We start from the raw sequence: 23,115 nt of genomic DNA on the forward strand, positions 1-23,115 counted from the left end.
TTGTAAATATCTAGATGTTCTTGAATTTCCACTGATTTCACCTCCTACAGCCTCTGAAGCACTTTGTTTACTGCACTTAACTTTTACTACATCTACAGTAATTACTTAAGTACACTGCAGTTTGTCCCTGAATTCTTCTGTCTGGCTGACTGTCTGTCTATCTATCTATCTATCTATCATGCACTATTCACATAAAACCACCTCAGTTAAAACCACCACGTTAATCTTTCATCTTTCCGACAACCTGCCCTGAAGAGCACGACCACAGAAATTCCTGGCCACTTTATTTTTGTCTTTCATTTATATGTCAATAAAGTTGTGTCAAACAAACACGCTGACGTCATTTTGCAATGGCAGCCAGCAGCACAACAGTGTCAGTTCTTGCTCCAAATGGACGAAGACAAACCGTAAAAGTCTCCCAAAACACACCCCTGCTTCAGGTAAATATGATCGACGAAACGCGTGGAATATAAAGCATCAAGGTTGCGTTTTAGTTGTAACGGGGCGCTGATCTTTTTCTGGGAAATATGTTGTCGCGAACAAGGGGCGAGTCCCAAGCAACTCCCAGTTGACTATATAGTGCGCTACAAAGGGCACAGAAGCCTATTATTTCACACTCTGTTAAGTGCGCTTGTATAGGTAATAGGGAGCAATTTGGGACTGAGCCATGTGAGTAATCGTTTAGCGCCGTTAGCTCTGTTGGCATGAGATAGCAAAAAAATAAACATTCTTTGCTTTTTCGACACTCGGCTATTTTTAAAACCTGCAGGTTCTCGAGGAAGTGTGCAAGAAACAAGGTTTTAATCCAGATGACCACGGACTGAAGTGAGTGAATAAAATATAAATTAAAAACCCCCAACCTCTATTTATCTATCTATATTCCTAACTAATGCTTAGCTACTAATGACTAGCCATAATGTAACAACACACACACAGAGACAGGGAGGAACTTGCCTAATTATTGTGGATATAGCAACAAAGAAACAGTATCACTCTCTCACTACACACACACATACACATATAGATAGATAGATAGATAAATAAAATGTATTTGTATTTGTTGGTGACAGCTGATGCTTGTGTACTCAGTACTTCATATTGTCTCTAACCCTCTTGTGTCCATCCTTTCCGCAGGTTTCAGAGGAATGTGCTGGACCTGACGCTGCAGTGGAGGTTTGCCAGCCTGCCAAACAATGCCAAGTTGGAGATAGTGTCAAGCACCAGGCAGCGTGCAGGGGCAGATAGCACGGTGCGTAATTGGGTCTTTGTCTGTCACACTCAGATGTTGGGGTTTGATTTTCATTGAAGAGAAACATCACTGAATTATTGAAAACTGTAATATGACCATGAACTGGTTATGGTTGTTATTGCTTTAATCATGCCTGAATCTAGACAAAATATCCCCAAAATGTTTTTGTTGTTGTTAAAAATAACATGCCGTGATGTGACCATGAATTAGAGGTGTGTGTGTGTGTGTGTGTGTGTGTGTGTGTAGGTGTATGTGATTGTCAAGCTACCAAAGCTGTCATTGTGATCCTCTGTCCAATAAATTTTGGTGAGAAAATGAGAGCAAGAGAAAGACAGTGCAGTAAAATCAATCATAATTCATTCATTCACTCTTTCATCTTTAGTAACCGCTTTATCCTGGTCAGGGTGGTGGATCTGAAGCCTATCCTCGGAACATTGAGCGTGAGGCAGGAATACACCCTGGATGAGATGCCAGGCTATTGCAGCGCACCATGCACACACACACACACATACACACACTCTCTCTCTCTCTCTCTCTCTCTCTGATGCACTCATTCACACCTAGAAGCACGGATGTGTTGTGCATTCTGAGATGCATTTCTGCTCACCACAGCAGTACAGAGTGGCTATTTGTGTTACTGTAGCCTTCCTGTCAGTTCCAACTAGTCAGGCCATTCTCCTCTGACCTCTCTTATCAGAACTCGCACTCACTGGGTGTTTCTTTTAGTTTAGAGGGTATTGTGCTTGAAAATCCCAAGAAATGAACCGTTTCAGAAATATAAATTGGACTAATTGGATGAATGAGCAGGGGTACAGGTGTTAGCGGGGACTGTTTTACACAATTTTCCTCTACACCAAATGTAGTGTTTGGTGTCTGGCATTGGCTTCTTTAGTTTTACACTGGAGATAAGAAGCTAATGTACCTTACAAGTCATTTAAATCCCACCCAAATTGATTTCCATAAATACACACCCAAGTCTTCATATGCTTGCCTCAGTTAACATTAAGGCACTCAGTCTCACTAACAAACATCAGGTGTAGTCTATATTATTATTTATCTTTAAAGTGGAACTATATTATCATCTTTGTAATGCAGAGTGCACACTGCATGACTTTCAGAATCTCATAATCGCTGACCCTTTTACACAACTTGAATCTCTTGCGATTTGTTGTTTGTTGTTATGGAGTAAGCACACACTACACAAGATTTATCCCGGAGAGGTCCATGCCAAAGCATGCCTGATCTCCATATCATGAAATTAAACTTGAGAGCTGTGTATATCATGTGACGGGGGGAAAAAAAAAGAGAAATAAGAGGAAATGTGGAGGAAAGTTAGGATGGAGAGATGCCGGCAGCGTATAGTTAAAAAGAAGCATAGCTATTTTTATACTGTGCTTTGGTAGGAATAATGTTGTTTGTGTTTATTTTTTGCTGTTCCTAACAACAGTTTGGGTATGACATGCCAGATAAGTTCTTATTGAAGCGATAATTATTGTGCTTGCATTTTGTCCCTGTCCTCCTACACGAATGAATGGTACACTGGGATTCAGGGATTAGCTGTTTATGAGAGCAGATGAATTTGATTTCCTCTCAGACTCTCACTGACTGTTTCTCATCAGTGGACTCGCAACTAGTGGCCGAGGGGTTCACAGTACATGATTCATCGCTGAGAAACTCAAACATGCTTGAAAGTATTGGTGCCTTAATCATCTTTCCCCAAAAAATCGTGTCACTAGACGGTGCACACTATATGACCGGTCGCAGCGGGAGCGCACAACGAGCAAACTGGTGTGCGTAGTCTCTCAAAATGAGTGGGTTATCCATCAACAGATAAAATCATGTAGTTTGTACTAGGCTTAACTTCAAGCTTGGTTGTGCAATTTTGCCTTCAAACTTTGGGATGCTTTGCCTAGCGGGTAGAATTATGCTAAATGTAAAAGCTGATTGTGCTTGTCCAAGATGTCCTATAGTGCTGTGAAAAAGCATCTGAAACTCAAGCGCAACTGGATTATGCAGCAGGACAATGATCCAAAGCATAGGAATAAGTCCTAGTTCTAGAAGTAAGTGAAAGACTGATACTGATCTCCAGTTATCGGAAGCTTCTGGTTGTAGTTATTGCTGCTAAAGGTGGCACAGCCAGATTTTACGTGTAAGGGGGCGATTAGTTTTTCACATGGGTAATAGGTGTTGGATGACCTTTTTTTTTTTTTTTGCTTAAATAAAAAAAAGTAAATAAGAACTGGATGTTGTGTTTACTCAGTTTGCCTTGGTTTTATCTTAGATTGTGTGTTCATTTCTGAAACAATTTAGTATGAGATGTACAAAAAAACAGAAGAAATTCTTTTTCACAGCACTGTACATAAAGGAGTCTGATACATTTGATACATTATGAGTTTTGCTGTAATGGACAGGGGAGAAAGTAATGCCATGCCACCCACCCTGAAAGCAGAGACCGTTCTGTACATCAGGATTGGGATCCTGCAGGGCCCCCCCAAAAAGTTGTCAGACAGAGCTGGCAGTTTTTACATTCATGTGGGTGGGATCAGGCATGAAAGGTCATGGAATGAAGAATAGTTATGTTTGTTAACATGGGAGCATATTGGATATTCATTTATTCATCTTCAATAAATTATCTTGGTCCTGGTTGCTGTGGTTTCAGTTAAGTGACTTAGTGGTTAGCACGTTTGCCTCATTCCTCCGGGGTTGGGAGTTTGATTCACATCTCCGTTCTGTGTGCACGGAGATTGCATGTTCTTCCCGTGCTTCGGGAGTTTCCTCCAAGTACTCCGGTTTCCTCCCAGAGTCCAAAGACATGCATTGTAGGCCGATTGGCATCTATAAATTGTCTGTAGTGTGTGAATGGGTGTGTAAGTGTGTGTATGATCGTGCCCTGCGATGAGTTGGCACCCAGCCCAGGGCAGCATACTTGTCCACCAGGTTTGCTGGAATTTTGGACCACTCTTCCATCTAATATTCTTTCAGCTGCAAGATGTTTGAGGGTTTTCTTGCATGTACTGCCTGTTTCAAATCCCCCCACAACACTTCAATGGGATTCAAATCTGGGCTTTGACTAGGCCATTCCATAACCCTCCATTTCTTCTTTTTGAGCCATTACTTGGTGGATTTGTTAGTGGGTTTAGGATCATTATCCTGTTGAAAGGTCCACTTTCGGGTTCAACTTCAACTTTCGGGCAGATGGCCGCACATTATCTTTAAGCACTTTTTGATATGATGCAGAATTCAGTCCCTGAGTCCTCAGTCCCTGAGGCAGCAATGCAACCCCAAACCATAACATTTCCACCACCGTGCTTCTCCTGAAAAGCTGTCTTTGTTCTGCACCAAACACGTCTGCTGTTACTGTGGCCAAACAACTCTATCTTTGATTCGTCTGTCCAGACCACATTATTCCAAAAGGCCTGTTCTTTGCCTATATGCTCATTGGCAAACTGTAGTCTTACAAAGGCTTTTTCCTGGCACGCCTCTCATGCAGGTCAAATTTGTGCAATCTCTTTCTAATTGTAGACGCATGCATTTTGACACCAACAGTTGCAGGACTTATGAGCAGATCCTGTGATGCACTTTTGGGGTTCTTGGAGACTTCTTTTTGCATCAGACAGTCTGCTCTTGGGCTGAATTTGCTGGGACGGTCAGTCCTGGACAAATTGGCAGTCAATTTTCATTACAATGGAATGATGTCCATCCATCTTCTATACCGCTTAATCCTTTTCAGGGTCACGGGAGTGGAATGATGTATTTCACATAATTTGGAGGTCTTTTTTAAATCCCTTGCTAGACTCCTAGGCATCCACAACCTTTGTCTGAAGGTCTTACAGCACTCTTTAAATCTTGGCATGATTACACCACACACCTCAATAGCAAAGGGAACACCGGACACTAGATATGAGAGGGGTATAAATACGACAGGTTCCACCTGCACTCCCTAAGCAGGTGTTGATCACTGGCACCCAATATTGAACACCTGATTCTAATCTTATGGATTTGAAGGTGTGATAAATGTACTTACTTTTTCAATGTGACTGATCTGTTTTTTGTTTGTTTGTTTTTTTGTTAATTTAAATTATGAAAATTACTTCAAAATGTCAGTTTTATGTGAGCATGTCACCTTTATTAATAGGCACGGTTTCAAAGAGGATCAAATATTTGCTTGTACAAATGTCACAAAAACCAACAATTTCCATGGGGTGTAATTATTTTTTCACGACTGTATTTAGGTTACAAAACAGTTCCATGCGCTCCTGGTCTCTACCAAGTCATTCAACTGCATTTTTTAAACTGCTGCTCATGTTGCCTCAAAGGGCAGCGTAACACACTCTGATAAATGCTATCTGCTTGCCTCTGCATACAGATGCCCATGATTGGCTAGTGGCATTGTGATTGACAGGGAAGATATCAGTGGCACTGTCAGGATTTGAAATCACAATCTCTCAACAAATAATCTCATACATTTCTGAATAGAACTATCTGAGAAGTTCTTAATGATGTTTTTGGAGGTAAGAATAGTTTAGAATTTCAGGTTTTATTTCCTGGTAATTTTATGAAGGTGTGTTAAACGACATAGAACATAGCACATTTTATATCAGACCACCCAGTTTGTTGACGAGCAAAAATTGTGGAACGTGTGACTGACTGATGTTTCTTGTTAGCCAGGTGTGTCCTGTTAGATTGATTGTTTAACCAATAAATAGCTCTGAACATCTACTCTTCGGTTTAGCCTTCAGTTTCACCTGTGAAGACTGCATTTGTTGTTAAAAAAGGATAAGCCAACATGAAGATCAGAGAGCTGTTTATGGGAGAAAAGCAAATCATTTTAAAGCTGATAAAAGAGGGAAAATTAATCAGAGGCATTGCACAAACATTGGGCATAGCCAATACAACAATTTGGAATGTCCTGAAAAAGAAAGAAACCACAGGTGTACTGAGCAACACACACCGAATGGGTCAGCCAAGGAAAACAACAGCTGATAACAGAAACATTGTGAGAGCTGTGAAGAAAACCCTAAAAACAACAGTCAGTGACTACGTTTACATGGACAGCAGTAATCTAATTACTGACCTTACTCTGATTAAGATAATAATGTGATTAAGGTGTTTACATGAGTCGCTTTTAGAATACTCCTGTCATGTTCCCGTTTTACATGTTATAGAACATAATTAGATTAACAGCCCACGTCATTACGTCACCGTGCCACGCCGTCCAATGTCCCTCCAGGATTTCACGTATCAAGATACAGTTCGTCTTCGTTATGGTACCGTATACAGTTTTGGGTGTTTTTATTTAATTTTTTTTTACGAACGCTTTAAGTACAGTTAATTATTTGTAATGCTATACGTGCAAATAGACAACTGCTTGAAGCTGTGGGCTGCGTCTCAAACCGCGTACTTACTGTCTACATAGTAGCCGAGATGCATGTATTTTTCCCCCACTACAGGCCTATAGTAGACAAGCACGCGGTTTGGGACATAGCCAAACTCTCTTGTTCGCCGTAAAACATAAAACTGCCGTGTGTGATCATATCCTGTCGCAAAATGCGGTGAAAACTCTCACACGACGTTCATAATGTGATTAAGGTGTTCACATGTCTGTAATAGACGTCCATAATGCGACTAAAACAGGAGTACTCCACCTGTCTTAATTCCATTATTGCTTACTTCGAGTATGACCTTAATTAGATTAAGGTAATTAAAAATTGCTGTTTACATGGTAGTTTCTTAATTACTGTATGGTCTTAATCGGGTTAAGAGTGGATTATTGTTGTCCATGTAAACGCACTGAGTGACAACCTTCACAGGGCAGGGGTGATGGTATTACAATCCACAATGCAGAGAAGACTTTGAAAGCAGAAATATAGAGGCCGTACCACAAGATACAAACCATAGGCAGTAAGAATCAGAAAGCCAGATTGGAATTCACAAAGAAATACAGAGTTGAGCCAAAAAAGTTCTGGAACCAAGGTTACCCTCTACCAAAGTGATGGAAAGTCCAAATTGTGGAGATGAAAAGGATCTGCTCATGATACAAAACATACAAGCTCATAGAGAGGTAGAGGTAGACGTAGTGTCATGGCTTCATAGTAGTATCATGGAACAGGCTCACTAATCTTTATTGATCTTTATTGATACTAATCTTTATTTAAACTCTTGATGGTAGCAGCAAAATGAATTCAGTTTACAGGAACATTTTGTCTTCCAAGTTACAGAAAGAAATGCATCCATTTTTAATCGGGAGAAACTTCATCATGCAGCAAGACAATGATCCAAAACACACTGCCAACTCAACAAATAACTGTTGGGGAAAGTGGAAGGTTTTAGACAGGCCAAGTCAATCACCAGACCTTAACCCAATAGTCAATTGGGTTAAGGTAACACCCCCCCCCCCCCCCCCCCCCCCCCGGTTATGTCAATGGGTTACAGGCTTGATGCAGTTATTGCAAGCAAGGGGTATGCAACCAAATATTAAGTGTTATTTACTTCAAGACTTATCTGTTCCTATATTTTTGCTTGCCTAAATATGGGGTGGTCTGATAGAAAAGGTTCTGTTTTATGTTGTTTAACACATCTAGATGTAAATACCAGGAAATAAAATCTGAAATCCTAAACTCTTGTCTCAAACCCAAATGTATTTGGTGCAGAGCACAAGCAAATGAATTGGCCTTGCCATTCCAATAATTTCAGAGGGGACTGCATCAAGCTGCTCAAGACATTGTGATGAAGCTCACTCATATGGTGCATTACTAGAAAGCTGTATTTAAATTTCCAAACTGTTCAATGTGTATTGTGGAAAAGCTAGAGCATACTATGACTGAAGAATCTAGTTGCAACAGTACTTGCTGACACGTGACTGCCTACACATTAGAAAGTGATTTCGCCTCATTCCACCATATGGATTGTAATGCTGGCATAAATTATATGATTTAAGGAGAGTGTGTGGTGTCCTCTATTGTGGGTTGATTCGTGAGAGAAAGTGCTTAAACCCCGTGGTGCTGTGTGATTGATTTACATAGCTATCCCTGTGTCCAGAGCACAACGTGTGCTCCCACTTTACTGCTACAACATGGCAGTAAAGCTACAAGAAGTCATAAAAATAATCAGCGCCTTGTTTGAGTTCGTGTTCCAAAACATTTATTTGTCTGCTTTGAACATTTACATGCATTTTTCCTAACCACATACACTCATACACCTCTCCCTCCGTTTCTGTTTGTGTGCTGGCGTAATTAGGCGTCCACATTACAGGGCCATGTGGCTGGGTCTTGTCGAGTGTGAGATGGCCATGGCATCCTTTTCAAGTCTTAAAGCAGTTCATAAACAGCCTCTATCTCCTGCCTCTGGCTTGTGTCACGGAGTGCCATCTTAGAACTGGCCTGAAGTTGGCACATCTGTCAAGCAGGTTCCATGAACACACCCCCTCTTTCTGACAAGATCTCATATTGGTTGCAGCTGATTGCTTGTTTGTGGAAGAAACTAATTACTTCAAGCCTTTTTGATTATGGGTGACGGTTAATGGATGTTTCCCAAGCACCAATTTTTGAAAGAAGAGTTCTTATTAGAACTGATTGTAATAAAGCTTAAATCATTTAGTTTTGGGATTGTTTATATAGATGAAGAAAATTCAGCATAAAACCATTTCTAAAGGTTTGGGCACCCAGTACTCTTCCTAGAGCTATCCAAACTCGGTAACCAGGCTAGAATGGCCTTGGTCAGGGAGGTGACCTAGAGCCCATTGGCTATTCTAACAGAGTCTTCAGTAGTCCTCCATTAGATATTTGAGAACCTACCAAAAATACTGAGTTTTTAGAAAAACTCCATCAGTCACCCTTTTATGGTAGAGTGGCTAGACAGAAGCCATTTCCAAGTAAAAGGCATTCAAAGGAGTATGAGTGTCTGGCCTGGTAGGAGGAAATGTACAGATGTGGACAAATGTGTTGGTACCCTTACCACTCATTGAAACAGTGCTTAATTTGTCCTTAAAAGTGATGGAAATTAAAAAGGCAAGTCTTATTTATACTGGCATGGTATGTTATAGAGTGAAGCAAATAAAGTGTTAAAAGAGATAAATGATTTCTTATTCTATGAAGATATTCTAAAATGGATAGATTTGTTGTTACCCCTAGAAAAGATTATAAATAATTAGATTATAATGATATTTCAAACCAGCATTTTTCTTTAGTTAGTATCATACACGTCTTCAATCTTGGAATCAGTCATTCAGTCAATTTAAATGGGAGAAAAGTAGTCACTCTGCTGTTTCGTATCATCGTGTGCACCAGCCTTAACGTGGATCAGAAAAAGCAGGAGAGAGTTGTCTGAGGAGATCAGAAAGAAAATTATAGATAAGCATGTTAAAGGTAAAGGCTAAGAGGAAAATCAACCCCAGATTGAACAGAAGGATAGTGCGAATGGTAGACAAAGAGCCAAGGAAAACTTCCAAAGAGATACAAGCTGAACTCCAAGCTGAAGGTACATCCGTTTCTGATCGCACTATCCAACGCTTTTTGAGCAACAGTGGGTTCAATGGAAGAAGACCTAGGAGGACTCCACTGTTGAAAGAAAAACATAAAAAAACAAGACTGGAATTTGCTCAAATACATATTGACAAGCCACAATGCTTCTGGGAGAATGTCCTTTGGACAGATGAGACAAAACTGGAGCTTTTTGGGAAGTCACATCAGCTCTATATCCACAGATGAATAAATGAAGCTTTCAAAGAAAAGAACACCATACCTACTATGAAACATGGAGGAGGCTCGGTTATATTTTGGGGTTGCTTTGCTGCGTCTGGCACAGGGTGCCTTGAATCTGTGCAGGGCACAATGAAATCTCAAGACTATCAAGAAATTTTGGAGTGAAACCTACTGCCCAGCATTCGAAAGCTGTCTGCCTGTCTGTCTCAGGTCCTCCAAAAGGATAGTGACCCAAAATGCATGGCTAAAAGCACCCAAGAATGGATAAGAACAAAACAATGGACTCTTCTGAAGTGATCTTCTGTGAACCCTGATTTGAATCCTATCGAACATTCATGGAAAGAGCTGAAACATGCAGTCTGAAGAAGGCATCCTTCAAACCTGAGACAGCTGGAGCAGTTTGCTCAGGGAGAGCGGGCCAAACTACCTGTTGACAGGTGCAGAAGTCTCGTCGATAGCTACAGAAATCACTTGTTTGCAGTGATTTCCTCTAAAGGTTGTACAACAAAATATTAGGTTACGGGTACCATCGTTTTTGTCCATACCATTTTAATTTGTTTTATTATTTAAAATATTCTGTTAAACCAAAAATCAAAAGCAAAGTCTAGTTTTTATTAAATATGGAATAAACAATCATGGATGCTAATTACGTCCGTCGGTTTTAAGTTATTCCAGAGAAAATTGTGGGTTCTTCTTTTTTTTGTGGAAGGGTACCAACAAATTTGTCCACGTCTGTAACTATGTAAAGTGCTACATCTGACGAAAACCAGACAGTTAATGCCATCCCTTTGCTGAAGCATGGTGTTGGCAGCATCGTGGGGTGCTTCTCTGTGGCACAGACAGAATGGGATGACTAGTCAGAATTGAGGGAAGGATGAATGCAGTTAAATACAGACAGGTCCTTGAAGAAAACCTGCTTCAGAGTGCACAGCACCTTCAACTGAGGCAAAGGTTCACATTTCAGCACAGCAGTGGCCCAAAGCATACAGCAAAGACAACGCTGAAGTGGCTTTGGAACAAGTCTCTGAATATCATTCAGTGGCCCAGCCAAAGCCCAGATTTGAACCTTATTGAATATCTGTGGAGAGACCCGAAGATTCACAGACACTCCCAATCAAATCTGATTGAGGTTGAGTGGATGTGCCAGGAAGAATGGCAGAAGCTGCCCAAGTCTAGGTGTGCAGTGCTTGTGGATACTTTCCCAAGAAGACCCAAAGCTATATATAAAGTATGAAATGAAGGATCTGGGTACCCAAAATGAGGGATTTCAAATTTTGATTTTTAATAAGTGAGTTTGTTAAAGTTTTTGCTTTGTCATTATGGGTTAGTGTGTGTGTATATTGATGGCCAACAAAGTAAATTTAATTAATTTTAAATGAAAACTGTAGTACAATGAATGATGCAAAAACTGAAGTTTCTGAATGCCAAGTGTTTGAGGGATAGTCTCCGGATCCACTGCGGCCCTGACCATGGTAAAGCACTTACTGAAGATGGATGAATAAATGAATTTAACCAGGCAAGTCATTAAGAACAAGATCTTGTTTACTATAGTGGCCTGGCAAACGGCAACGCCACTGGAGGAGGATTGAAACACAAAGTGAAAGGGGGGGGGGGAGGAAATAAAGTTGAATAACAGACAAAAGCAAAGATATTACAGTACCACATAGATAGACACTAGTTTACAGAATTTGTAAAAGTGCTTGTAGTGAAAACAGGTACACTTCAGTATTAATATATTTCATAAAAACAGAAATGGGCATGAATTTATCCACTTTTAATATTTTATAAACTTGCAGTGCATTATGGGAATCTGTCCACTGAAACTACACCTTAAGCTTCACAGAAAAAAAAAGAGTCACTGTTAACAATAGCAGCGCCTTGTTATGCAATGTCAAGAAGTTAAACACCTGGACGAGTATAACCTTCATAAAAGCAGATGGTCACAAAAGCGGATGGACTTTTGTCCTTCATGTACTAGCAGAATGCAACACTGACTCTCCCAAGTTTCATAATGACCTGTGTAGCGTACATTGTGCCAAATCGGTGTGTGACTTGTTCGACAATTTTGAAGGAACTGGGCTACCCAATCACCCAACCTCAATTCTTTAACAAACTTTAAGGAATTATTTGGAACAGCAGGTGAAACACCAAAATAGTCCATGAACTCTAGATCAATTGGACCAGGTCAGTGGAAGAAATTGACAAGAACTATTGGTGGCATCTTTACTTGTCAGGGTTTGCACTGTTATTTAGGCAAGAGGAGGCATATTCAAGCTTTTGTTTTGGAAGCTTATGAAAGACCATCAGGAGATCTTCTGCAGATACTATGCATCATAGCATTTGATTTTATAGTTAAACATTCAGGGTTTTTCATGTCTGCTGTTTTGAAGTTGACGTTTCATTTTCCATCACAGTCACATCCGAATACATACGAGACCGTTTTGTTTACAGCCACTGTAATCTGTCCTTTTTTTTTCTTTGCTGTTTGTTTATGGTGATGTTAAATAACTCGAACAAATAAATTGTGACTTAAAACTTATAGAATGTTTAGTCACATGTGCAAGATGTTTGAGGGCGTGACGAGTGGCGCCGACATGTTGGAAGAACTTTGTCTCAGTGCTCTATGGCTTTGGAAGGCCGGAAATTGAGGGCAAGGCCAAGGTTAATGACATCGTCAATCTGCGGTGGCCTTCCTTAGCCTCTGTCATCCATGTGTGCCGGCTGGGCCACCCACAGTCGAACACAAAACAACGACTGTTTAAAAATGGTGATCAGGTTCACGCCCCATGTCCAAAACATGTGTTTGACTATCCTGTGAAAGCACCGATGAAGACGATTGTTCATATGCTGCCTGCATGTGTAGAATGCAGAAGAATGTGTTTGTAAGCAGAGGAGAGAGAGAAGCTCTGTGTGTGTGTGTGTGTGTGTGTGTGTGTGTGTGTGTGTGTGTGTGTGTGTGTGTGTGTGTGTGTGTGTGTGAGAGCGCGCTTGTTTCTGGAACAGAGGATGAAAGCAGACCAAAATCTGTCTCTTGCGCGCTCTCTCCTAATTTGTGACCGAAGGATCAAGGGGAAATGATCGCTGGCCAGGGTGACTGTGGCTGTTATAAAGCACAGTGGGAATAGCGCTAACCGCTAATGCTCAACACCACCCCTCTCACTCATGTTTACGGGATGTAAGACAGGGAAGAAATGTTCATTCATGTCCAAGTGTGGTTGTGGTGCACTTACCCAGCGCTGAATCATTGCATCAGGGCAATTCATGCTGTGCACAAACACTGACTTTGTTCCGCTGACCAGGATCTGCATCTATCTGCTGCTTTCATGCAGTGTTCTCTCTTTGGCATATTGCACAGCTAGAGTCCTTTCCTTAGCTCTGAACTATAAATGTAATTTAAGGAATAAAACACAATGGCATGCTGTTATTGGAAAATAATCGATGCTGTGATAGTTTGATGAGGTCCGATGTGGCAACAGAGTTCCTTTTACCACCCAGATGTTGATTATTTTCTTCTAACAGCACTTCCTGAAGCTGTTTATTCCTTTTAGACCACAGCGATTTGCCAACACCAAAAATAATTTTTATCCGTTTACAGTTACGTTTAATGTTGGGGAACGTCCACACAACGAGTTAGTTCCTGTTATCACTTATTTTATAGCAGTTATAAACAGTAATTCCCTCGCAAGCCTCTCTTTATTTCCTCTGCCTTCAAGCTAATAAGGAAAAAAAAAAACATCTTGTCATGTGGCCAAGAAACCAAACTTACACTAACACTGGAGACCCCTTTCAAAACACATCTCCTCACAGAAAATGTCTTCATATCAACGTTTACACACATTTATGTGGAGCGTCCACCATGCAAGTCCCGGTGACTGAGTCGTTACTATAAAAATTAAAATGTATTAGAACAAGTGGGCTGATGATCTCCGGCAGAACCTTCATGGTATTGTAGAGGAGAAGGGTATCTGAAACTCAGCAACTTACAGCTGGGGTTCCCCAGGGGTCAGCTCTGGGTCCACTGCTCTTTCCTATTTATACTTTTCTAATTATACTACCTCTGGGGCCTGATGGAGTCTCATGGATTCTCATATCACTGCTATGCTGATGAGACCCAGCTCTATTTGTCCTTTCAGCCTGTTGATCCATCTCTCAGCACGCATCTCTGGTGCATCAAACTGGATGAGGGAACGCCACCTTAAGCTCAACTTGGCAAAAACGTTGCTTCTCGTCATCCCTGCCTGCCCCTCAATCAACCACAACCTCACCGTATAGCTCGGCTCAACCACACTCGCGGCAACCAGGACTGCCAGAAACTTTGGGGTGACTTTGATGACAACTTTACCTTTACAGACAACATTTCAACAACTGTATGATCCTGTAGGTTCATTTTGTACAACATCAAGAATATCAGACCTTATCTCACTGAACAGGCTCCACAGCTACTAGTCCAGGCTCTTGTTATGTCAAAACTGGACTATTGCAACGCACTATTCTCGGGCCTCCCAGCCAGCTCCATCATACCCCTCCAAATGATTCAGAACGCAGCAGCACGCCTTGTCTTCAACCAGCCCCAAAGAACCCATGTCACACCCCTCTTCATCTCCCTCCACTGGATTCCTGTAGCTGCCCGTATCAAATTCAAGACCCTGATGCTCACGTACAAGACCTTGTCTGGAACAGCACCTCCCTACCTCAAAACTCTCCTTGAAGTTTATGTCCCCTCACACAACCTGCGATCAGTTAACGACCGGCGCCTGGTAGTGCCTACTCAGCGAGGCATGAGGTCCCTTTCCAGGACCTTCAAACTGGCTCCAGACTCCCCTGTGACCCTGTGTAGGATAAGTGGTATGAAAATGGTATGAATGGAATCTGCACATTTTTGTCGATATTATATAAATGCAAATTTACTGTTGCATTAAAAATATCCTCTAGAGGCACCTACGTGGTGCAACAGAAAAGCAAGTTTGAATTCCAATAATGCCACAGCCATCCGAGTCCAAGAGAGCAAAATTGGCCATGCTCTCTGGGAGACATGTTCTCTCTTTCCTATCGGTCACAGTTACACTAGCCAGTCATGGGTGTCTGTTAGCTCATGCATGGAGAAGTGTTTGGATAGCACTTTCCTCAGAGAGAGTTATGCTGCCTCCTGACGTCGCATTAGCAGCAAGTTGAAAAGATGCGGTGCATTTGATTCATGTGCCTCGGAGGACTCGCGTCATAACAACCAACCAATATTTCAGCACTTCCATATTACAAATTACATCGACACACCTAATGTGATTTTGATTTCAATAATTCAGTTCAAATATACAAATACCACACAGCAATGTCAATCATTTGATCAAATTAAAGCTATTTTCGGATTTTGTAAAGACACCTGGACCTTAGCCCCGATTATAGGATCACTTATTTCATGTATAGCATTAATCTGATGTCATCTACCAATGTTTGCAAATATAACCAGTTAAGACCTGCCCCGGAACCCACATTGTGTGCCATTTGCAACTATAAGAAATTCCAAAGCAAACCACAAGATGTTTGAATTTGATCTCATCTCCTCCTTCCCTCGGTTTACTGGTAGATTGCAAAGGAACAGTGGATGCGCGTACATTTTATATTTAGCAAGAAATCTGATTATTAAGTAACCCATAGGCTTAGAGTTTCCTGTTATCACATAACTAAAGTGCATTTAAAACCCATCGGATGAATCCTTGTATTGTTTTATACATTCTCCCTCACCAACTCCATGGGCACTCTTTAGTATCAGGCAGCTGGTTGGATTTCTTTCCTTTTTTTTTTTCTTTTCTTTTTTTTAACCAAATCTGTAAGTAGTTTTTCTGAGGTTTACTGTCAAAACTGTAAATAATGTGAGTCATTTATTGTGAAAATTTACTGATTTAAAGATTGCGATAAGATATATAGTGAGTAATATGGAGTGTGTGTATATGTGTGTGTGTGTGTGTGTGTGTGTATATATATATATATATATATATATATGTATGTGTATGTATGTGTGTGTGTGTGTGTGTGTGTGTGTGTGTGTGTGTGTGTATATATGTATTACTCACTCTTAACCTTTCTTTGTTCAGATGAACTCCAGGTTGGAGTTATGATCCTGATTTGTTTGTGGTTTTCATGCACAGGTCCGGGTTGCACTACAATTAGAGGATGGATCTCGTCTCCAGGGATCATTCCCGAGTGGCCACAGCCTATGGGATCTGCTCATCCACTTCCCCCAAACTAGGTGCGTGATTTTAATGTGACGAAGTAAGGGAAAGATCAACATCGATTTGTGACCTATGTGTGTATTAAGTGTCTTTTGTTAGGTGCTGGACCACCGCATGCCTTATACAGTATATGCCTTGGCCCAGATTTTACAAGTCTGATGAAGAAATGAACACCATTCTGCCAGAAAGATATTCCCTCACTGGGTGTTTTTATGATGGCTATGAAAAGCGCTAGCTAAGAAATCGCTCCAAAATCTCTCATAGGTGTTGAATTGGGTTGATATCCGTGAGTGTTAAGACTATAGTGCATGATTTGAAGTGTTTCAATGTCTTAAAGTCATTCAGTGAGCTCTTGTGTCCCCTCACAGGGGACACAAGAAGAGCCCACACCCATCAGGATAGGCTAAAGGTGATCAATCAGATGAACTCTCTGATATTAACTGACACATCCCCCTCAGCCCCATATTAGTACTCATATTAGTACTAATATTTAAGGTGACTCTTGTCTGTTTTAGTTCAAATGTACACACTAGAAATGCACACTTTCTTATTACTTGCTGTAGGTAACATAATTTTCCTAGAGTAGAAGGGTGCATGTAAACTTTCCCCTGCTCTCAGGTGGACACAAATCATACCAGCAAAATGCTCTCTAAAGCAGTAGACCAGTATACCATATAATCTGGAAACTGTGTGTGTGTGTGTGTCTGTGTGTGTGAGAGTTACCAGTTTATTAGGTGAACAGATTTCATAATTTATAAACTGGAAACTCTGTGTAAGGCGGCATTTTTAGTGCTTTCTGTGTGTCCATATCTTCAAAGCCCTGTGGGGAACGACCTTGTCATCAGCAGCATCAACAACAACCTTGATGTGCCTTTGCTGTGGTTTTTTGATGTGTGCCATGTTGTATGAACTGTGAATACGGCATACTCGTGTTTTCCAACAGCAGCCGATCCCTCTCTGAGCCCCCACTATTGATCTCATGCCACACCCTCTTTCTCAGCAGACCTCACCCACGCCGCTAGGTTGCTTGGCACCTGTTCTGAAGTCTTGCTCTTGTTTGGCTGTAGTGGACTGGCTGCCAGCCAGTGTGTTCGCTCGTCTGTCTGCCTGCTTTTCATCACTGACATCATTACAACTTAATTCTCTCCCTTTTTTCCACTGAAGCTTCCAGTCGTGGAATTCTGGTAGACAGCAATGAGAGGGGAACAAATTGAGAGTTTCTTTTGCTTTTGAGTGTTCTTTTTTTTTCATGAAAATGTATATTATGGCCCAGAGGTCTCATAAATGTAATCTCAATCATGCATGTGCTGTTTGATGCTTTACTCTGAGTCAGAAATGGGCTGACACATGATTCACTTTGTCTTCGCAGAATATCTGAACTGGAAGTGCCAGGAGCCACACCAGTCTGTGTTTACATGAGAGATGAAGTAGGATCCTTCACTTTGCCTTTTATCCCCTTTTTAATCCTTGTTGGTTTTAATCTGGTGATGGGTTTTATTAGGATGTGATGAGATACTGATATTTGTGTGTGTGTGTGTGTGTGTGTGTGTGTGGTCTTTTGCAGGTCAGTGGAGAGGAGGCTCTTAAGAGGACCACTCTGAGGTCTCTGGGCCTGACTGGAGGCAGTGTCATACTGAGGTCAGAGCCCATTAGATGATTTTAATAAGGTTATTAGTGTAATGTTCATTGAAAATGTTGGCATAACATTTGTATTTTTTTAGCAGAGGTTGCCATGTTAGATCACTCATTCATCAGTAAACCCAATAATGATTTTTATACCACAGTGATATTGAATTCCTGATTATAATTGGTCAGAATGTGTTGATTTCTTATTTTAATAAAAGCAGATCTGCCAGTAGTGCTTGCTGTAAGTAAAACCACAGGTTTATATTAAAGTGCTTGTTCTAATTTGTTATGATTTCTATACTATCAGTTCATTTACAGGGACGTAGGGTAGATACCCCACATAATCTAAGGGTTAATAAAGGGTTAGTAAACAGATTATAAATGTGTTGTTATTAACAAAGATAAATGTAGAATCATAGATATGGGGAATTTTTTTTTCATTAAGGATACATTTAATTCACATTTATGGAAGGAGTCTCCAGTGTCAGTGTTTTGTAACAGTCGGAAGGTTTTCCACCAAGGGAGATGCTTCAAGATGGAGGTCATTTTGTGTTCCGATTCATAACCAGCTCCTTTTTTTAAAATGAAAAACTTCAAGGGTGAGAACAGTGGCTGGGGAAAGAGCAACTATCTGTAGTTGTTATAAGTGATAACAGAAATGTACTTTTTTTAACACCTGCTCTAAAATATTAAATATATCTATTGCATTTATTCATTTAGCAGACGCTTTTATCCAAAGCAACTTACATATGAGGAAGTACAAGCAAAGTGATGCATCATGCGGAGAACAATACAAGTAGTGCTACGATACAACATTTATAATTGAGTTCTAGAAAAGCAAAGTGCGCAGAGTAGAGGTGTAAGAGCCAGAGTAAGGTGTGTGTTTGTTTGTTTGTTTATTTATTTATTTATTTATTTATTAAGGATAATATGGGGTTGGCATTTTAGGGGATAGTTACGTGCTCACGGAAGAGGTAGGTCTTTAGCTGCTTTTTGAAGATAGTGACAGATTCTGCTGTCTGGATTGAGGTTGGAAGTTCATTCCATCACCGAAGTACAGATAGTGTGAAGGTTCTGGAAAAGGACCTTGAGCCACGCTGAGTAGGCACTACTAAGCGTCGGTCATTGATTGATCGCAGATTGTGTGAGGGAACGTTAGCCTTCAGGAGAATGCTGAGGTAAGGTGGGTGCTGACAATTAATGGTTAAAATATACAACCTTTCGTTGTATTAATGTCATTTGTTAATAAATTAAATTAATGTTTGGGAACTTGCTGTGGTATAAGAACAACAGAACACGTCAACACGGCTGTGAATAATTTCAAATGAACTTTAGGGCCTCATCACACCACCCCATCATATCATTGATTATTTGCTTATAACAGCACGTCTGTTGAGTAAGAACTACTGGCCAAGGGGTTTAGCAATATCTGAGGGGGGTGGGATTGCATAGTGCAAGCTACCTGTTTTCAGGATTGAAGCAATTAGGTAAAACAACGTCTGAATGCAGTACACTTGGGTGCTTTAAATATGAAATGGCAAAAGGTAGAAGTTATCTGAGACATCTGATACCTGAGAGAAATCTGTGCGTGCAGGCAGTGAGAGCGTCACTTTTGGATTAAGATGCTGAAACGGACTCTTCTTCTCTTTTCTATACCTCTCTTCTCAGGTATGTACTGAAAGCAAGTAACACTCCAGGGAACAATGAGCCTATGGAGACAGCTGCGACACCAACCGACACAGCTGCCCCAGCATCCCAGTCTCCTCCTGCTGTTAACACCATGCACCACTCTGATCTGCCAGATGAGCCCACACCTGCCCCAGTGCCCATCGAAACCCCTAGTCCACCCTCTCAATCCCCCGAAGCTGCTGCCCAAATGTGCCAAGCACTTCCTGTCAAACAGGAGCAGGCAGAGCCGTTTAGAGACTATCAGCAAGTTGTGCGGCCCAAAATCAGGCAAGCTGATATTCAGATGCCTCAGGAGGCCAGTTCTGTGCCACAAGTGGATGAAGAGCAAGCAGGGCCATCCCACAAATATAATTCCCACTCAGCTACGCCCAGCAACTTTGTGCCTTTCTCTGGTGGTGGGCAGAGGCTTGGAGGATCTGGAGGTGATGAACAGAAAGAGTGCCCTTTACCGGTGTCATCCTCTTCCTCACCGCTCTCCAGTGGGCCTCCAAAAGCCAAGAAGGCCAAACCGAGCCATGAAGTCCAGGTAAGAGGCAGAGAGACTAAAACCAAATCCATGTTTTTTTTCAGGTTTATGGGGTTCATTTGTTGAACAGGGAACAGAGTAACGCCATCCTTTCTACCCAGAGAGCACCAATTATACTGTCTGATAGCTGTGGTGTTGTCGGGATTCGATAACTTGTAATCTCCTGAAGATAAGTGGAGTAATTTTCTCAGATGACTAAAAAAAAGATTTAAAACTAACTGGACAATACCAACAATACTCTTAGAAAAATAATCTTTTTTGAGATAACATAATCATGTTGTCATAGCACACACCCCTATTCTCAACTAACAACGTTTTATCTTGTTTAGTAAACTCCCCTAAACGACTCCTTCCTTCATTAGATGCCTGTCTGCATGATTTAATTCCTATTTACAGAATAGATGTATTTCTTTCAGTTTGAGGTCATTTTGATACTGAATTGATGTCATTGTTTGTAGTGTAAGAGAGATTATCATATCCCCATCCTATAAGCGGTTTCTTTTTTTTTTTGGGTTTCTTGATTGCTTGATTGCTAATGTGCTTCTCGCTTTGAAGTAGAAGCTGTGATGGAAAATCCATTCATGGCTGTTGTGTCTATTCAGACATGCCTTAACAGAAGGAAGATATTGTCACACATAAGCAAACACGTACATGATCCTACCTGTACAGGCAGAGGCAAATCTTCGTGAACAATCTGACTCTCCCAGTCACATGGGACATTCATATCTTTCTTTCCATCTCTTTTCACTCAGTTAAACCCATAGTAAATAACGGTGCTGTCACTTCTCAATCTAGAACAGAAGGATGTGGTCCATTTGGGTTTCTCTCATCCTCTGTTTTTGCTGGCCTTTGATCTTCTTTTTCTCTTTTTTTGGTTTGCAGCGTTCTTCTCTTGCCACATGCAGGGCAAAGGATGCGGAGGATGCAGAGGAATATCTGGAGGTAGAACAGACATATCTGGCAGGCATAACAGCTTGGAACTTGGTGACACTACAGTTGTCAGGAGTGTCCATGTTCTTAGACATGCATGCACACGCGCGCACACACACACACACACACACACACACACACACACCAGGAGTCCAAATAACGCTTCACTTACATTCCAGTGATCTGTTCCTGCATGGCCTTCATTTGCATATTACAACACAATAGGCTCTTGTATATTATGACACAATAACATTTTCTTGTCACATGTTTAATACTAAGATTTTCGAATAAGTTTTTAGCTCCTGCTGAAAGAATTTATTCATAAAAGACATATTCAATATGTTTATGGTGCCTTTAATGAATACTTGTTGAATGGATAATTAAGTGTGCTTCCCCTCTACCTGTTTAATGCTGCAGCCGGTGGACAGGGAGCCGCTTGTCTTCCACCTGGACACGGCAGCACAGCGGCAGCGTGATGACAAGGAGCTGCCAGACGAGTTCTTTGAGGTGACGGTGGACGATGTGAGGAAGAGGTTCTCGCAGCTGAAGAGTGAGCGGTGTGTGTTCAGTGAAGATGATGAGTTTGCAAACACCCCACATCTTATCATGGTTTTATAATATTCATAATATCGGCAGGATTATTTTTATTAATTGTATTTCACGCATTTATGGAACTCCAGTGAGCAGAATTATAGGATTGCCCTAACCAAGTAGTACATATTCAATACTGCGTACAAGTTTGCGAAAAAGTAAGCAAGGCAGCTACAGTTTTTTTTTTCTGTTGTCTGTCTTGTTATTCTGACCAGGCGTGGAATTACTGAGCTCTGCTATGACGAGATGAACACATTTGCAGCATTTTTTGGGCGGTAGCATTGCTGAATTTTTTATAATTTTTTTTTTTCCCCAGCAGAAAGATAGCATCATTCATTTTTGAACGAATTCGCTTGTAAGGAATTGAACTCTCTTACTGGACAAATGCAAAGTAGAAAAGTGCTATATTATAATCAATAATAATAATAATACCATGTGCAATTTCTAGGTGGTGGACAAATCATACATTCATTAACCCATCCAAGAGGCAAGTGACGCTCTTACGTGTACTGTCTAGTCATAATTTTTGGTTGCCTGGAAACCTAATTATCTACACTAAATTCTAGCTAACATAATGTAATAAAGTATAATGTTAGACGCTAGCTAGCTTAATGCAGACACAAACAAGTATATGAATTCCTGGACGCCTTGGTCATCGTCATTATTCTTTTCTAAGAAAGTGTGATGCAGCACATCATGTTTGTACGGTTGACAAAAAGTCAGCAAGGCTTGTGTTTGGCTATGAGCGGTGTTTTTTAAATTTTTTGTTTTTTGTTTTTAAATAAAAAAATAAATAAATTTTGCTTCATATCACCTTTAAAAGATATTATTTAAGTCTACCTAGCTTCATTTTTTTTCGACTTGTTTACCCATGAAGTGACTGTGTGTGGTAAGCTGGAGAGTTATATGGCAGCTTTGCCTTGCACAAATGAATTAATTCAAGGAGTAAACAGCGATGTGTCTAGTGGAATTCAGATTGAGTAGGGTACATCATTGATGTGCATTGCGTCCCTGTGTGCATTTTGTTTCTTTAGAAAACGTTTGTTTCATGCAAGTCAGTACCAAGAAGGGATTCTTTTGTTGTTGAGCAAGAGAAAAACGCTGGTGTCTGCTAGCCTTATGAGTCTACCTGCCCTCCAGGCAACTAAGAATAAAAATGAATACACACCGGACATGTAACTTTCTTGTACGCTGCGCCCAGGTTAGTGAATTGTCCACCGTTGATACTCATGTATTGCAGTGCACAATTTCCCATCCATTAATGGAGAGGAACCACCACTAGTCAGATATTCTAAAAAGCACTTTATTTATTTTTGCATTTTTAAAAATTATTATTATTTTTGTAAACATTTACTTGCCGATATCCTATCAGGTACGTGATTACACTATAACTGCTTTGAACATGACGACACGCATCGTGTTTGGGAATGATCGAGAGGAACACAAACTCTGGAGACGGCGGCAGAGAGAGGCGTGCGCTCTTGTGGTTTGGTGACCTTTGCCCTCCACCCATGCATGCTGTACTCTTCAGACAGGCTTTCATTTGGAAGCAGGAGAGTTATTCTGGCTCTAAATTAC

At 40.8% G+C, this 23,115-nt stretch overlaps 1 protein-coding gene across 2 annotated transcripts in view; it reads left to right on the forward strand.

Annotated features, from left to right (window-relative positions):
• The first annotated feature begins 232 nt into the window (after window positions 1–232).
• aspscr1 (ASPSCR1 tether for SLC2A4, UBX domain containing) overlaps window positions 233–23,115 on the forward strand; it is a 39,620-nt gene continuing 16,737 nt past the window's right edge. The window contains exons 1-9 of one of the 2 annotated variants that reach the window (XM_053634469.1): window positions 233–440; window positions 770–825; window positions 1,135–1,249; window positions 16,092–16,192; window positions 17,545–17,602; window positions 17,740–17,813; window positions 19,470–20,016; window positions 20,899–20,958; window positions 21,364–21,503. In XM_053634469.1, coding sequence (XP_053490444.1) covers window positions 351–440; window positions 770–825; window positions 1,135–1,249; window positions 16,092–16,192; window positions 17,545–17,602; window positions 17,740–17,813; window positions 19,470–20,016; window positions 20,899–20,958; window positions 21,364–21,503 — 1,241 coding nt within the window. In that variant the 5' untranslated portion in view covers window positions 233–350. Of the gene's footprint in view, window positions 441–769; window positions 826–1,134; window positions 1,250–11,180; window positions 14,805–16,091; window positions 16,193–17,544; window positions 17,603–17,739; window positions 17,814–19,469; window positions 20,017–20,898; window positions 20,959–21,363; window positions 21,504–23,115 lie in introns of those variants that run through there. The other variant, XM_053634468.1, reaches the window with a different exon arrangement.

Source organism: Ictalurus furcatus, chromosome 10 (assembly GCF_023375685.1).
Source record: "Ictalurus furcatus strain D&B chromosome 10, Billie_1.0, whole genome shotgun sequence".
Lineage (NCBI taxonomy): Eukaryota > Metazoa > Chordata > Actinopteri > Siluriformes > Ictaluridae > Ictalurus > Ictalurus furcatus.